Source organism: Tursiops truncatus, chromosome 14 (assembly GCF_011762595.2).
Source record: "Tursiops truncatus isolate mTurTru1 chromosome 14, mTurTru1.mat.Y, whole genome shotgun sequence".
In the NCBI taxonomy this organism is placed as follows: domain Eukaryota; kingdom Metazoa; phylum Chordata; class Mammalia; order Artiodactyla; family Delphinidae; genus Tursiops; species Tursiops truncatus.
In genome coordinates, this window is record NC_047047.1 from 67,867,338 (window position 1) to 67,883,314 (window position 15,977).

At 47.2% G+C, this 15,977-nt stretch overlaps 2 protein-coding genes and 1 long non-coding RNA gene across 4 annotated transcripts; all 3 read left to right on the plus strand.

The window, feature by feature from the left end:
• Nucleotides 1-8,806: 8,806 nt before the first annotated feature.
• Nucleotides 8,807-9,849, plus strand: LOC141276400 (uncharacterized). Its single transcript, XR_012325899.1, has 3 exons — nt 8,807-9,135; nt 9,214-9,266; nt 9,544-9,849. It is a non-coding gene; the product is annotated as an uncharacterized lncRNA (long non-coding RNA).
• Nucleotides 9,850-9,904: 55 nt separating this feature from the next.
• Nucleotides 9,905-11,331, plus strand: PRR30 (proline rich 30). Its single transcript, XM_004332547.4, is given in 1 exon segment — nt 9,905-11,331. A coding segment is annotated over 1 exon segment (1,200 nt). The 3' UTR covers nt 11,105-11,331.
• An 811-nt stretch (nt 11,332-12,142) lies between these two features.
• Nucleotides 12,143-15,963, plus strand: PREB (prolactin regulatory element binding). 2 transcript variants are annotated; one of them, XM_033838881.2, is made up of 9 exons: nt 12,144-12,495; nt 13,029-13,221; nt 13,412-13,629; nt 13,818-13,898; nt 13,998-14,122; nt 14,320-14,493; nt 14,620-14,692; nt 14,885-15,044; nt 15,220-15,963. In XM_033838881.2, exons 1-9 carry the CDS (start codon nt 12,361-12,363, stop codon nt 15,312-15,314), a joined length of 1,254 nt encoding a protein of 417 aa, XP_033694772.1. In that variant the 5' UTR covers nt 12,144-12,360; the 3' UTR covers nt 15,315-15,963. The 2 variants fall into 2 exon arrangements, with proteins under 2 accessions (XP_033694773.1, XP_033694772.1); XM_033838882.2 differs by lacking the exon at nt 14,885-15,044 and having other exon boundaries at nt 12,143-12,495.
• Nucleotides 15,964-15,977: the final 14 nt, after the last annotated feature.

Below are 15,977 nucleotides of genomic sequence, written 5' to 3' on the forward strand. Positions count from 1 at the left end.
CTTAATGCTTTATTTTTCCAAGGTTGACTTAGTTATTTCTGGACCCTTATTTTTCTATATAGATTTTAGAGAAGGTTTGCTGAGTTTCTAAAAAATTCTACTGATATTCTGATTGGGATTTCATTGAATCTATGGGTTAATTTGTGGAGGATTGCCATCTTTATACTTTGAAGTCAATCCTTCCAAAAACATGAAATACCTCTCATTTTATTTCAAACATCTTCTATATCCTTTATTAATTTTGTAGTTTACTCCACAAATGTCTGTGTATTCTCTTTTTCTTTAATTTTATTGATGTATTGATTCAATAACAATTGATTCATTGTTGAGTTACAATGTTGTGTTAGTTTGGGTTGTACAGCAAAGTGATTCAGTTATACATACATATATATATATATATATATATAACTATTCTTTTTCAGATTCTTTTCCATTATAAGTTATTACAAGATATTGAATACAGTTCCCTGTGCTATACAGTATGTCCTTGTTGTTTATCTATTTTACATATAGCAGTGTGTATCCGTTATTCCCAAACTCCGAATTTATCTCTCCCTCCTTTTTCTGCTCTGGTACATAAGATTGTTTTCTATGTCTGTGAATCAATTTCTGTTTTGTAAATACGTTCATCTGTATCATTTTTTAGATTCCACATATAAGTGATATCATGTGATATTTGTTTTTCTCTGACTTACTTCACTTAGTATGATCATCTGTGTATTCTTGCTTAAGTGAAATAGTTTTGTTCAACTAAGTAGTTCATAGTTTTTGTTGCTCTTGAGAATGCTCTTATTCTTATTATATTTTCTAGCTGATTATGGCTGCTATACAGAAATATTATTACATTTTAAAAGTTTATCCTGAATCCAGCAACCTTGCTGGGCTTTCTTATTTGTCTTAATACTCTGTTGATTCCATTGGTTTTTCTAAGCAGATAAAATAATGACAATTTTATCTCTTCCTTTCCAATCTTTATACTTGTTTTTTCATCATTCCTTAGAGGATCGACTAGTGCTTCCAATACTGTTAACCAGAAATAGTGATAGTGGGACTTTCCTGGTGGTGCAGTGGTTAAGAATCCGCCTGCCAATGCAGGGGACACAGGTTTGAGCCCAGGTCAGGGAAGATCCCACATGCTGCAGAGCAACTAAGCCCGTGAGCCACAACTACTGAACCCCACGCACCTAGAGCCCTTGCTCTGCAACAAGAGAAGTCACCACAATGAGAAGCCCGCGCACCGCAACAAAGAGTAGCCCTTGCTCACCACGACTAGAGAAAGCCCGCGTGCAGCAAGGAAGACCCAACACAGCCAAAAATAAAAAAGAAATAAATTTTAAAAAATAGTGATAGTGGACACCCTTTTCTTCTCCTAATCTTAAGTAGAATGTATCTATATTTCTTCATTAGACGTAATATTTGCTGTAGGTTTTTGACATATGACATTTACCAAGTTAGGGAAGTACTCCCCTATTCCTCGTTTGCTAAGAGGTTTTTAAAATCATCAGTAAGTGTAGGTCTTTATCAAATCCTTTTCCTGCATAATCATGAATTAATCGTGATTTTTCTCCCTCAGCTTATTAATATGCTAAATGATGTCATTAGATTTTCTGATGATAAATCTTCCTTGATTTCCTGTGAAAAAATCCCACTTGCATGTGATTCATTTTTTAAAAATACACTGTCTGACTCATTTAGTAAATACATTACTTAGAATTTTTACAACTACTTCATAAGTGAAATGAGATTATAATTTTCTTTTCTTTAATTATCATTATTTGCATTTAGAGTCAAGGTTACACTAAACTCATACAATGCAACCTCATACAACCTCACTTTTTCTATTTTCATTTTTTTAATTTTAAAAATTGAGACATAGTTGATTTACAATATATTATTGTTTATAATATAATAATATATTATAAATATTTATAATATTTAAATTAGTATTTATATCAAATATAAATTATTCAATAATTCATAATATAAATTATTCACATGTACAACATAGTGATTTAAAATTTTTATAGCTTATACTCCATTTATAGTTATTATAAAATATTGGCTATATTTCTTTTTCTATTTTCTAAAACAACTTTTTATATAAGATGTAAATTAACTTTTCCTTGAAAGTCTGGTAAAACTTACTTGTAAAACTACTGGGCCTGGGTGTTTTCTTTGGTAAAGAGGTGAAGAAATTTTAACTTTCATCTCAATTTTAGTTCCTTATTTCTTCTTATAAATATCTGGTATTTTATATTTTTCTATGAATTTATCCATTTCATCTAGGAATTCCAACACTTTAATGTACAGAATGCTCTTAGAAATAGGTCATCAAGGAAACGAGAAAAACCAAAAATCCTATACAGCAAGAATTTTCTTTCAAAAATCTGGGCAGTTCTCTTGGAAGAGAACAGTGCAGAGCTCCGAGAATGGCCAGGCAGTTCTCCTGTCTAAGAGCAACACTTGGCTCAAAATGGACAAGGCCTTGGGCCTCTGGGAAAACCCAAATTTCAAATGACTCCAACAGGCCAACCATTCTGTGGCAGGACTCGCAGGATGAGACTGACAAGAAACATCTCCAAGCTCTGCCTGAGAGAGCCACACCTTCTAAGGGGCATAAGAACCCTGCCTTGTACTTGAACTTTTCTGCTGTTGAAATTCAGAATCATAAGAAACTATTGTGGCAATCCTCTTGGGGGTCAAAGATCATTCTAATCTTGACAGACTTGTTCACCATGCCCTCAAGAGAGAAGAATGGCATTTGGATGGAAAGAGCAAAAACTGCATACTTTTCAGACATAACAGAACTGTCTTTTGTTATTCCCATATACATGTAGCTACTCCGAAGTTATCAGATGCCAACTTCAAGTGATGAGCTAAGAGTCAAGTGATGAGCTAAGAGTCTTCCATCCCAAGACCCTCAGACCAGTTTTGAAAAGTCACCCACAGAAAACACCACCGTGAGGGGACAAATTGGGCATTCCAGAGTTTCTTGCATTCTAACCATCTGTGAGATGAGAAGTGGCTCATATAATGAGTGGCAAGTATTTTTAGGCTTTCAGTTCAATATTGTCTTTCTCAGAATGAATTCAGTTTTTGTTAAGGTAGGCCTCTCTGGAAGCTTCCATTCAGAGCCCATCTGAAATGTAATCAGGTCAATGCCAAAGCCAGACTTCTAGGGGAACCCATGGAAGCCCTTGCCAGATGGTAAATGGGTATGATCGCTTTCCTTCTGTAGGAACTTACCTATCAGGGAAGGAGGGCAATCTGGCTCCAACTTTTCTGAGCCAGGACACAGAGTAGGAAGGAAGAAAAAGATAAATCCACACTTGCAGCCTCGTGGAAAGAGATCTTCTTGTGCCCAAGGGCATTCCCAGAGTTAGGTGACCTGGACACCCTCAGGGAGCTCCTCTACCTACATGCTCAGTCCTCAGGAGTGCAAAGTCATGGCCAGTTTAACCTGGGACTTCTCGGACTTTCACCTCAGGGTGGCATCCTCAGCAGGGATGCTAGAGTAGAAAGGAAAACTTACACAGTGAAAGACAGTGCCCACAAAGCCCCAGGTGGTGAACCCAGACAGGGTAAGACTGATGTACAGGGGTGGTACTTCCCAGGCCAAAGGGTACAGGGGCCATTTCTAGTGCTCTAACATCTTGCACAAGTTTCCTACCAGGCAGCAGAGCAGGCAGACTGGGCCTCAGCAACCTTATCTTGAAGGCAGCTACGGTTCTGAGTGCTGAGACTCATCTATAGGGCACAGCAAAGGTTCATGCTGTGCCTGGCTACCTCTGCTGCTACGGGACCACCTGCATGCATGTGTGTGGACAGCCATGTGAAGTACAACTTTGTCCCAGTCTTGGGCTTCATCCCCGGCAGCCAGGCCATGGATATAGCAGGGCAGGTTCTGCCACATTAGTCCAAGTGGGCTTCATGGAGAACACAGGCAGCAGATGGGTGAAGACAGAGCTTCTGTCATGCGTTCTCCTTTGAAGTTGGTCTGGGACATCTATTTCTTAAGTAGGACATAGGTAGGGTCCCAGGAACTGGTCTAACTAATGGAAGTTGGGCCTCGTGGCTCCTTGGCCTCTAGTACTAATGACAAATTCTCTTCCTCCTGGGTTTTGTTTCAGCGCACCATCAGCCCCCACTATTTCAGGTGAAAGAAGAAGCCCCTGCATGGTTCCATGGGTATTGGCTCTGTCCACAGAGATGTGGAGAGGAAGTGGATGTAGGGTAGGATCATCTTCAACCTAGAACTTGAGCTCCATCTCCCAGGAGTTGTCATCTACATCTGGAACAATGACCTCTTGGATACTGTTTGAGGTCCATTTGAAAAAGAAGTACTTGGTAAGCTCAGGATCCATCTGAGTGACCATGGGGCCAGTGGGAGGGGACAAGAAGAGCAGGCTTCTCCCTCTCCTTTTGGAACAGTCACTCATGCTTCTCCTTTCTCCTAGTGCCTCAAGTGCTATAGGAACGCCCTGGAAGTGTCACTACTTCCAGTCCCAGATGGAAGCCCCCTTTTATTATTTTTCAATCTCCATTATGTCTCTAGATATTTTCCCCTTTTTTGTTCTGTATTTTATTTGCACCCACCTGTTTTTTTGTCCTTGATCAGTGTTGCCAGAAATATGCCTAGATTATTAGCCTTTGTTTTTTTTAATATTCTGCGTCTCTAAAAATTATTTATTTATTAAAAATTATGATTAAAATGTACCATTTTTAAGTATACAGTTCAGTGGCATTAAGTATATTCACACTGTTGTGCAAACATCACTGCCATCCATCCACAGAACATTTTTCATATTTTGCAAAACCGAAATTCCATACTTGTTAAACAATAACTCCCTATTTCCCCTACCCCAGCACCCCTGAACTTTCTAAGAATTTGGCTATTCTAAGTACCTCATATGAGTAGAATCATACGGTATTTGTCATTTTTGTGAAACAATATTCCATCGTATGTATTTATCACATTTGGTTTATCCATTCATCAGTCGATTGGTTACTTGGGTAATTTCCACCTTTGGGCTACTGTGAATAATGCTGCTATGAACATTAGTTGTACAAATATCTCTCTGAGGTCCTGCTTTTGATTTTTTCAGGTATATACCCAGAAATGAATTTGCTGGATCATACGATAATTCTATTTTTAATTTTTCAAGGAACTGCTATACTGTTTTTCATAGTAACTACACCACTTTACATTACGACCAGCAGTGCACAAGAGTTCCAATTTCTCCTCATCCTCTGCAACACTTATCGTTTTCTGTCTTGTTTTTGTTTTATAGTTGCCATCCTAGTGAGTGTGAATCCCTGTTCTTTTAAAGTCTCCATTTCACTAATTTTTAGCCTTATCATTTTTATTTTCTTCCTTCTCATTTCTTCAATTTTGCCCTAATGTTCATTTTCCAACTTCTGGAGAAGAAAGCTGGGTTGTGTGATTTGCTAAATGATAAGAGGAACAACAGAACAAGAAGACTTAATCGTTATAACTATATTTTTGCACCTATTAACACAGCCTCAAAAATCCATCAACCAACAGCTAACAGAAATGCGAGAAGAAATATATAAATCAACAATTAATAGTTGATTTTAACACACCTCTTTCAGAAACTGATAGATTAAACAGAGATACATAAGCAGAGATATTGAATTATAATTAATAAACTCAAATATTATATATATACAAAAGTAGAGGACAAACAGTGGACATCCCTGGAGAGAGTAAAAATAGGAAGAGTGTCAAGGACAACTTTTAAATTTTACTCTGTATACGTATGTATTGTTAGGATTTTGTATAATGAATTTATTTGTGCATTATTTGTATACTTCAAAGAACCAGAAGAGTTAAAAGGCAAAAAAGCAATAATGGTTCAACTGGCTGGCTCACATTTTTCCACCACAACACTCTGTCAAAACTTTGATGAAATCAATATACATGGGGATTATTATAATTCCTTTGAAAACTCATTTACAAAGTAGGAAGTAAGAGTAATGTGGGAAATTTTATGTGGTAAGTACTTAAGGACTATATTTAGATACAAACAAGCACTTGAGGATAAGGCAAATTGCACTGCTGAACTGCAAAAGCAACTCACAGTGGGTCAGAACACAGGTGTGCACATTTCAATTCCCATCTAGCAAGTCTTCATAGTAGCTAGTTTGAGAGAATGTGTCCATCAACTTTGGAAGAGTAAGAAAAGAAGAGTCACAGAAACAAACCTGATAATACTCCTCCCAGCATTGGTCAGAAAAGATAGAGCTTTACCCAACAGGCTTTGAGTATTTCTACTGAGATGCATGAAACTAATCTCTTAGCTTCGTGCTATCAGGCAATCAATTTATTAGTTTGCCCAACTTCCCTTGTTCTGAAACAAGCATTTCTGACCCCCAGGCAGTTCTGTCTACATGATTTGAGAATATTGCTGATGTTGAAAGCAGTAAGTCAATCCCTGCAACTATGATTTCTCATGGTAAACCAATTTTGTGGATTCTGATTACATTTTAACTTCCCAAATAGACTATAGAGAGAGAATATGCTAATTATTTCCTGTCCGTGTGAGCTACATTTTTAGGGTAAATTTATTTTTTTTATATATATATATATATATTTAAATATTTATTTATTTGGCTGCATCGGGTCTTAGTTGCTGCACGCAGGCTTTTCGTTGCAGTGCACAGGCTTCTCTCTAGTCGTGGCGTGCAGACTCTCTAGCTGTGGTGCGTGGGCTCTCTAGTTGCAGTGCGCGGGCTCAGTAGTTGTGGCACACGGGCTTAGTTGCCCCGCGGCATGTGGAATCTTAGTTCCCCGACCAGGGATGGAACCCAAGTCCCCTGCATTGGAAGGCGGATTCTTAACCACTGGACCACCAGGGAAGTCCCTAGGGTAAATTTACAAATTGGCATTCTGGCACTTATCTCAGGCTGTGTGTTTTAGTTGGCATGGTCAAGAGCACACTTCTTATCCTAGAAAGTGAAAGGTATAACTGCCTTCCCTGATGACATGGTATATATGCCACTTCCGGACGGCTGTATGTTCTCTACAAATTGTTTTACTTGAACCCACTCTGGCCATTGTGATCATCCATTTCCTTTCTAAGAGCTTATATACATTCTGTCAATAATTCAGTTTAAAATTTTCCTGGCAAGCAACTAGAAACTGACTGATTTGAGATTCTAGAATTTATCATTTTTCCCTTTTTGAATATTTACCTATCTGTTTTCTGACACCTCTCTCATAATCATGATTTCTCCAAGAATACTCAGGTGGTTCTGTAAGCAGCCCCTTCCTTCCACTTCCTACCATGCAATAATGTAGGGCCCAAACAGAAAAGAAAGGAAAAGAAAAAGCAAAGTGCAAAGGTCAAATTTTCTTAGATAACTATCAATTTACTCATTCATTCATCCTCTCAACAAACATTGGTGGATTTCTGGAAAGAGCACGCTATAGAGCATTTGAAAGAAATTGAACACAGTGTTCTTGCCCACCGTTGGAGTAGTGGGGGGTGGTTAAAGTGTGTGTTAAATAACATCTACAATAGGAAACAACTAGCAAACAAGAAAACAACTGCATTAAAATATCATGTTTCCAACTTGGATGCCAAATGCTTAGAGTATTTCCATTTGCTTGGTCAGTAGAGTTTTACTAAGCATATAGTAATTAACACAAAATAAGGGAGAGAGTGGTTAGTGTAAATTGAAGTTACTATAGAAATTTTTTTTAGAACAGTAACCTTTAAACGGGGATCCTCATACCTTAGGGGAACATGAATCTTTTCCAAGAGGACTCAAGTTCTAGGGCTTAGTTTTGGTTTATCTAGGACTGTTTTGGGTTTAGCGCTGAAAGTCTGGCATCCCAGGAAGCCCTCAGTCCCTAAGGCTTGACCTCAGCCTCCATATTCGCTCCTTCCTAAAACTGATATGACTGAGGTTTTGCCTGGTTCTGCTTTCCCACCACTCACCTCTTCATAAGAACCCTTCTCTCACTTTATACTAACCGTACATCTTACTCAGTCCTAATTTTATTATGATGACTAGTCGTGGGGTGAAAAAAACTCCAGGGCACCAAAAAAGGGAGACAATTGGAAATATTGATATGGGCAAAGCCTCCTTTAATCTAGGCATCATAGACCCTTGGAAAGGCATCTCATCTTTCACTTATATACTGTGACGGTTAATTTTATGTGTCAACTGGGCCAAGGGGTGCCCCGATATTTGGTTAAACATTATTCTGGGTGTGTCTGCGAGGGTGTCTCTAGATGAGATTACATCTGAATCAGTAGACTGAGCAAGCAGATTGCCCTTCCAAGGGTGGGCCTTGTCCAATTCATGGAAAGCCCGGATAGAACGAAAAGGTGGAGTAAGGGAGAATTTACTATGTACACTTCGAAGGTGTTACAATTTTAGTTGTGAATTATACCTCAGTAAAGCTAAAAAATTATAGAACATAACTGATTAAAAAAAAAAAGCAAACATATAAGCATTATCCCAAGGGGGGAAAAGGTGTGGAGCATGAACCACTGCTCAGAAAGCAAAGAAAACAAGAAGTTGAAGGGAGGCTCTAGGCTGTACAGCTGGGGAGAAGCCTGGATGGAGGAGGTGGTGGGAACTGTAAATATATGGGCAGAGAGCAGAGGTGGGGGCTGGGCCCTGAAGGAGAGACTGAAGGCCCCAGGGAATTTTGCTTGCTTCAGTTTTGTCAAGGGCCAGCCTGTGGATGATCTCTGAGAGAAGGTCCTAGAGCCTTGAGGAGGAGAGTCTATGATGTCAGCCCCCGACCTCTGTGACATAGGCACTAGATGCCAGGGACAACTGCCCCAGGAAAAGGGGCTCCCAGCTCCCAGCTCCCGAGGGCTGCTGGGACAAAGTGCCCACCTCCCAGAGGTTTTCACCAGCTAGCCCCACTGCTACTACTGCTACTGAGCGTGAAAAGCCATCGTGGCTGGGGCCAGACTGAGCCAGAGGACATCAGCGTTAGGGAAGACTGGGATTAGGGCAACCAGAGTGCCAGGAAGCCAGGATGCTTGCAGAATCACTGATTCAGGTTTAGGAGAACAAAAACCTGGTAACAGAAGACCTCCGCCTGGCTGAAGGAGGACCGAGGGCAAGGCTCAGACAGAACTCTTGGTCAGAGTGAGTTTTGGGTGACAGACGCTGGGGGCAGAGAGGGGCGTACCCACCATTTGTTGACTCTGTTCCTCTCTCTCCCAGGTCCCACATCAGTGAAGTGCCTTGAGAAACACAGCCCAGAGGAACCCTCATTGGTAAGAGCTCACAGCACCAGAACACCCTCATTTCCTAGTCCCATCTCAGTCCCCATCTCCCAAGCCCCCTCCCCTAACTCCATCCTATCCATCCTCCCCTCCTTCCCTACTCCTCTCCTCCTTAGCTCTTACCTTCTCTGGAGCTTTTTGCCAGCTCTTCTGACCCCAGGGTGACATGGATCTAGGGCCTTGGTGAACCAGCCTGCATGGTACATAAGTCAGAACCAGAAATGGACCCAGCCTCCCAATATCTTGGGCTCTGTTTCTTTCTCTACAGATCCTATGGGCTGTGTCTTCCTCCCTGGCCCACCCAGATAACTTCTGCTGTCATTCAGCTCCCAAGAGTCAGTCCTGATTCTCCATCCCCTCCATCCCTCATCACTGGCCCACTGCAAAGAAGTGAGAAGGCAAGTTTAGAGCCAAACTCCCGTCTGAACACCCAGAGAAGCTGGTGCTCCAGGGCTGGGTGTCTCCTTGGCTTGCCACCAACAGTCCTACCAACACCAGGCTGGAGCCACATTCTGTGCACAGAAGGCCTTGATTTCTCGGCCACTTCTGGCCCCAGAGATGCTGGTCCTGCCGCTGCCAGGTCTCTAATCTGTGGGCTTGACACTCCATTCTCCTCTGGATTCAAGGCAATGTTGCCTCAAAACAAGGACCAAGTGCTGCTACAGAACGCAGCACCCCCTGGGCGCCCCCCTCGGGGCCCCTCAAAAATTGTGGACTCCCTTCCCTGCAACCTTCGACCTCAACCTCCCCAACAATCACTCCGTCCCACCCACCCACCTTGCTCTCCTCCCCCATGGTCCCACTCTGCAGGCTCCCATTTCTACTCTTCTGACTCAAATTCAGACTTTGTCCTACATCCCTACTCTTCTTATCTCCCAAGTTCCCCTTCTTTCTTTCATCAGAATTGCCTCTCTGTCTCTGCACCACGTTCTTCCTCGCCCTCCCACTGGCTATACCCATCTCCTACTCTCACTCACTCCTCTTCTCTCTCTCAGCCACAGAACTCCTCTCTCCTGAGCTCATGTTGCCAGTCTCCTTCCCACCCCGAAGACGTACCTAGCTCCACTCTCACCTCCCCAAGCCCCAGTCTACCCTCTCGTGGGGTTCACTCTAACAGCCGGACATGGCACTCGCAGCAGCACAGGAACACCGGGTCCCCTGTGGGGGAGGGGGGCTGCGTGGCAAGCGAGAGGGACCCTGCAGAGTTCAGGGACCCAGGAGCCCTGGTCCAGGCCCTCGTGGTTCATCTGGGGCAACGCCGTATAGCCCACGACCTGCGGCTACGGCTTTTGCAGTGCCTGTGGCAAGGCAAAACCGGCAAGTCCCCGGTCGTGGAGTATCCTGTCTGTCTGGTATGTCTCCGGCCCCGCAGCCCCTCTTGCCCTATCCCCAGGTACAGGACTGGACCCAGGCTACTTGCTTTCCTCCAGCTACTGCCCTGTGCGCAGGGCCAGGAATCCGGACCACTGCGCATCGGCATTGGCTTTGGCCTCCGCCTGCCTCGGGGCCAGGCCAGGGCCTTACATCTGTTGCGAGAAAGAAGGCCGGAGGAAGTAGGGCCTCGGGGAGAGGCCGCTCAGGCCCGTGGGTGTTAAGCCCAGGCATCTCAAGCCCCAGCAGCTCAGGCCCAGGCAGATCTAGGCCCAGGCAACCCCTCCCAGAACGGGAGCCTCAGGTCTGTAGGCCCTCAATCACCAAACTCCATGTGCTGGTCAGGGTCTCAGACTCAGGCACCAAAACAGGCCACTGTCTCCCTGAAGCCCAGACATTCCTCTGCCTCAAAGAGGCCTGCCTCTCCAGAGCCCATTCTCCGAAAGTCACCACTCTAGAGCCACGGAGGCTCCCTGGAGCACCTCCTCCGAACCCCACCATCCCTGCCCGGCCCCAGATCTCAGGGGGCCCCCGAGACACTCTGAAGGGCTGGCTGGCTGGAGGTCAGCTATGTTCTCCAGGCCTGAACCCTGGGAGCCCCTTGTGGAGTCTGCTTTCTCCTGGCTGAAGAGGACCAAGGGCACCCAAGGCCCCACTCAGCCTTCGGTGTATCCAATAAAGCCTGACCCTGCAAAACTTGTGTTTGTGTCTTGCTGAGCAGATCCTGGGGGTGGCTGTACCTTCAGGGTGACCAGAACCCAACAAGGGGTGGAGGAGAGTCAAAGGAAACAGAATGACCAAGGAGAGTGAGTGCCATATATCTGAGGAGGGCAAGGGACCCATAAGCCCTGAGCACCTGAGATGTGCAGAGGGCTCTGCCAGGCCCTTCACCCATTTAATTCGATTTGTTGGGACAGGTAATGGCATCCCCAGAGACGAAGCCACTGGGCCCCTTCCTCTGGCTGCACCTTAGATTAAAAGGACTCATGCTGACAAGGCCAGGGGAGCAGCAGGACATGTCTCCTTGCAGGCAAGGGCAAGCCTAGCGTTCACTGCAGAGAAACACGGGGTCCTCACGTTGGAGATCAGAAATCCAAGGGCCCCCTCAGGAGGGTGGGGTGCGAGGCAGACCTTGGATAAATCACTTCTTCTCTTGGGTAAACGTAAAGGCTGCGCTCGACGAGTCTGCGTATCACTCCTGAAGTGTGGACAGTCCTGATCCACGGATTTCTTTATTAAAGGCTTATTAACCTCCCTTAACCTTTATTGGCACACCCCGTCCCCACCCCCCACCCACCCCGCTACTGCAGATCAAGACATTTCCTTGAAGCTGGTGCGCGCCCCCAAAGCCCCGCAAAAAGATGGCGGAGTCTGCCTTCACAAGCGGGCGGAGACCGGCATCCTGGAGCTGGGGCTCCGCCTGCCCGCGGCCGGCTAGTGCTGACGCGTATTGGCGGCTCTGCGCCTGCGTGAGGAGTGCGGGCTCGGTGCGCCTGCGCCTTGCGCGTCTGCGAGACCGGGTTAGGCGGCCCGCGGCAGCGATAGGGAGCCTTGTGTGTAGTTACAGTTTCTGCAACCCGGCGGCTGTGAGAGGGGTCTGGAGTCCTCCCGGCGGCGACCGGACCAAAGTCAACAGCGACCGTAGCAGCAGTCGAAGGCCGGGCGGCATGTCCCCGGTGCCTCGGCGCAGACAGTGAAGCGCTGGGCGAGCGGGATGGGTCGGCGCCGGGCGCCAGAGCTGTACCGGGCCCCGTTCCCGTTGTACGCGCTTCAGGTCGACCCCAGCGCTGGGCTGCTCATCGCTGCGGGCGGAGGAGGCGCCGCCAAGACCGGCATAAAGAACGGCGTGGTGAGTACAGTGCTCCTGGGGCCGGGTCGCGCCACGGGCTGAGGGCGATTCTGGGAGGGTCTGGGGGCGGGCCGCACCCCTGCTTCGGACCCGGCCCCTCCCGGGTGGGAACCCCGGCATGCCGGGCGTCCCGGCGCGAATTTCAATCGAGAACTCACCGGTCAGTTGAGAGGCTCCTAAGGTAAAGTGAAAACTGCACACGGCGCTACCTAGGCACGAACGCTTCAGTTCGACCTCAGGATTAGCACCAGGGGTCTTATCCTGGCTTTTTCCAGGGGGACCACATAGACTTGTCTGCCAGACTAATAGCAGCGGCGAGTGAAATAGAAGCTAGGGTTTCATCATTCTTCTTGATCTGCAAACTAGAGCCTTGCTTGCTGTACAGATTCGTGAGGCTCAAAAAAGAAAAAAGGTTGCAAAAAGTCTTTTAAACTAGAAAGTGTAGTTAGCAAAGGGGTAGAGCATCAGACTATAGGATGTAAGTTTGCCCTTGAGGTGCTCTCTGAACCTCACCCTGGTTCCCTCTCCCACAGCACTTTCTGCAACTGGAGCAGATTAATGGGCGCCTTAGCGCCTCCTTACTACACTCCCATGACACAGAGACACGGGCCACCATGAACTTGGCGCTGGCTGGTAACATCCTTGCAGCGGGGCAGGATGCCCACTGTCAGCTCCTGCGCTTCCAGATCCATCAGCAGAAGAGCAAAAACAAGGCAGGGAAGGCAGGTGAGAGCCCCCTCTCTAGGTTTGGGAGGAGGGTTAAATAAGTAAGATCTCTCTCATCTCGGTCTCTGATGAAGTGGGGCTGGAAGTGGGGTTATGGTAGCAGGCGAGAAGTTCGATGTTCACCACTAGAGAGGGGGCCAGTACTACTTACCTGAGAAACCTGGAACCTGGCAGGCTGTTTGTGTTGCAGGTTCCAAGGAGCAGGGGCCTCGACAAAGGAAAGGGGCTGCCCCAGCAGAGAAGTCTGGAGCTGAAACCCACCAGGAGGAGATAGAATTCAGCGTAGAGAATTTGCAGGCGGTGCAGACAGACTTCAGCACTGATCCACTGCAGAAAGTTGTATGCTTCAACCATGATAGTACCCTGCTTGCCACTGGAGGGACAGATGGCTACGTTCGTGTCTGGAAGGTGTGGTTTTGGGAGGTTAGAGGATGAGTGTCAGTAGCAGCAAGGCCAGAATTGTGAGAAGCTGAACATGGGTTCTGGGGAACTTGTGAGTGAAGCCTGCACTGAGCGGCCATTAGTAGAGAAGAGGGGGAGTATCATTGCGCTCTTGCCGGGTACCTAGGCTAACTGTGGTGGTGGTTTGGCTGCAGGTACCCACCTTGGAGAAAGTTCTGGAGTTCAGAGCCCACGAAGGGGAGATTGAGGACCTGGCTTTGGGGCCTGATGGCAAGGTGAGGAGTTGAGAGGGCGGAGAAAGTAGGTGATTATGCTGCTTGCCCAGTAAGTGGATCCCCTAACCGTCCATCCTTGGAATCTTGATTCCTGACTAGTTGGTAACTGTGGGCTGGGACCTTAAGGCCTCCGTGTGGCAGAAGGATCAGCTGGTGACACAGCTGCACTGGCAAGAGAACGGACCCACCTTTTCTAACACGCCTTACCGCTACCAGGCCTGCAGGTGTGGAGACCCCAGAGGGTGGCTGAAGGAGGCACAGCCTAGATGTGGGGGAGTGGGAGGAGACTGGGGGGAAGCTGGGGAGGGTCGGAGCCCTGTCGGGTGTTACCCTAGGCCTCACCAGGGTGCAGGAGGGCACACACCTCTGAGGAGGGTTGGGCAGGCCCCAGGAGCTGAACAGCTTCTCGCCCGGCCCCCAGGTTTGGGCAGGTTCCAGACCAGCCTGCTGGGCTGCGACTCTTCACGGTGCAGATTCCCCACAAGCGTCTGCGCCAGCCCCCGCCCTGCTACCTCACGGCCTGGGATGGCTCCACGTTCTTGCCCCTTCGGACCAAGTCCTGTGGCCATGAAGTCATCTCCTGCCTTAGCGTCAGGTGTGAGACAGTGGTGGCTTGGCTGGGTATGGGGGGACCAGGGGGAGCTCAGGGAGACGTGAGTCCCTGAGGACTGTTGTTGCGGCACAGACTCCAGGACAGTGAGCATTTTATTGTTTGTTGCAGTGAATCGGGCACCTTCCTAGGCCTGGGCACGGTCACTGGCTCTGTTGCCATCTACATAGCTTTCTCTCTCCAGGTAATGAGTGGAGGTGGGCACAGCCCTGAGGGCTTTTGGGGTGGGGATTCTAGGCCTGCTTCTGCACTGAGTGTGCAGGAAGGAGTCTGGCCCAGCCTGTAGCGGGAAAGTCTTCTGGGGGCAGAGGCCGTGTTTTCCGGAAGGAATGTTCCCAGTTGGGCCTTCCCTCACTAGTTTTCCTCCTGTCCCCAGCGCCTGTACTACATGAAGGAGGCCCATGGCATCGTGGTGACGGATGTGGCCTTTCTACCTGAGAAGGGTCGTGGTCCAGAGCTCCTTGGGTCCCAGGAAACTGCTCTGTTTTCTGTTGCTGTTGATAGCCGTTGCCAGCTACACCTGCTGCCCTCACGACGTGAGTCACTGGGGTGGGTGCAGTGGGGGAACCACCCCAGCTTTCGCTGTAGCGAAAACTTGCCTCCTGGAGAATGGGATGCTTATCTGTAGCCACTACCCCCTTCTTGAATGGTTCTGTTCTCTGGGCTGTGATGCTCCTTTGCCTCCTGACTCCTTCCCTTCTCCCCTTGCAGGGAGTGTTCCTATATGGCTGCTGCTGCTGCTGTGTGTCGGGCTTATCGTTGTGACCATCCTGCTGCTCCAGAGGGCCTTTCCAGCTTTTCTTTAGCCTCCCTGCTCCCAGGGAGCCAGGGGCCTGGAAACTGCCACCTTCTAGACCAGTGTGGGCCTACCACTGCTCGCTCCATCTGGGTCCACAGCTGAGGTTGCCTCTGATGAGACTAATGGGCAACGCCTGCCCTTTCCAGTGAAAGCTTGGCTGTGGCCCTGTGCGACACTGAGTCCTGGGAGCCTTGCATTCGTCATCTGTGGATCCGCCCAGGACAGTGGTGTCTGAAGGCCAGGCCACACCACCTGTCTCCTTCCCTCTGCCTACCAGAGGCTCCATAGTTGAGCTTGTCCTTTCTCCAGAAATATGTGAAGATGCCCAAGAACCTGGAGGCACTGCTCTCCTTCCTGCAGAAACAGTCGTTTTCTTCTCCTCCCCTTACAGCCTCGTGGCCAGTTGCTCTTCACATGAGCTCCTGGCATTTGCTGGGAAAAGCACTGGCCTGGGACTTGGTATTAGAGAAGGAAGGGGCGAAAGGAAGAACCAGGCAGTCATCTTGGGGTTCAGCTGGGTAGCTCCAAGCCAGCCAGGCCAAATATGCAGTAAATTCCTGGACAGTCTACCCTAGCCTTGAGAAAAGGGAAAATGAACTTCAGCGCATTAGGCAGGAAAAGTTGATATTTAATAAACAAGCGAAGCCTGAACTGAGGCTCCAGATGGTAC

What these genes read in the sequence shown, in the direction of transcription:
- PREB (XM_033838881.2), top strand. Translation starts at nt 12,361, where the DNA reads ATGGGTCGGCGCCGGGCGCCAGAGCTGTACCGGGCCCCGTTCCCGTTG. An exon ending in CCGGCATAAAGAACGGCGTG is followed by an intron (nt 12,496 to 13,028) that starts GTGAGTACAGTG and finishes CCTCTCCCACAG; the next exon opens with CACTTTCTGCAACTGGAGCA. An exon ending in AAACAAGGCAGGGAAGGCAG is followed by an intron (nt 13,222 to 13,411) that starts GTGAGAGCCCCC and finishes TTTGTGTTGCAG; the next exon opens with GTTCCAAGGAGCAGGGGCCT.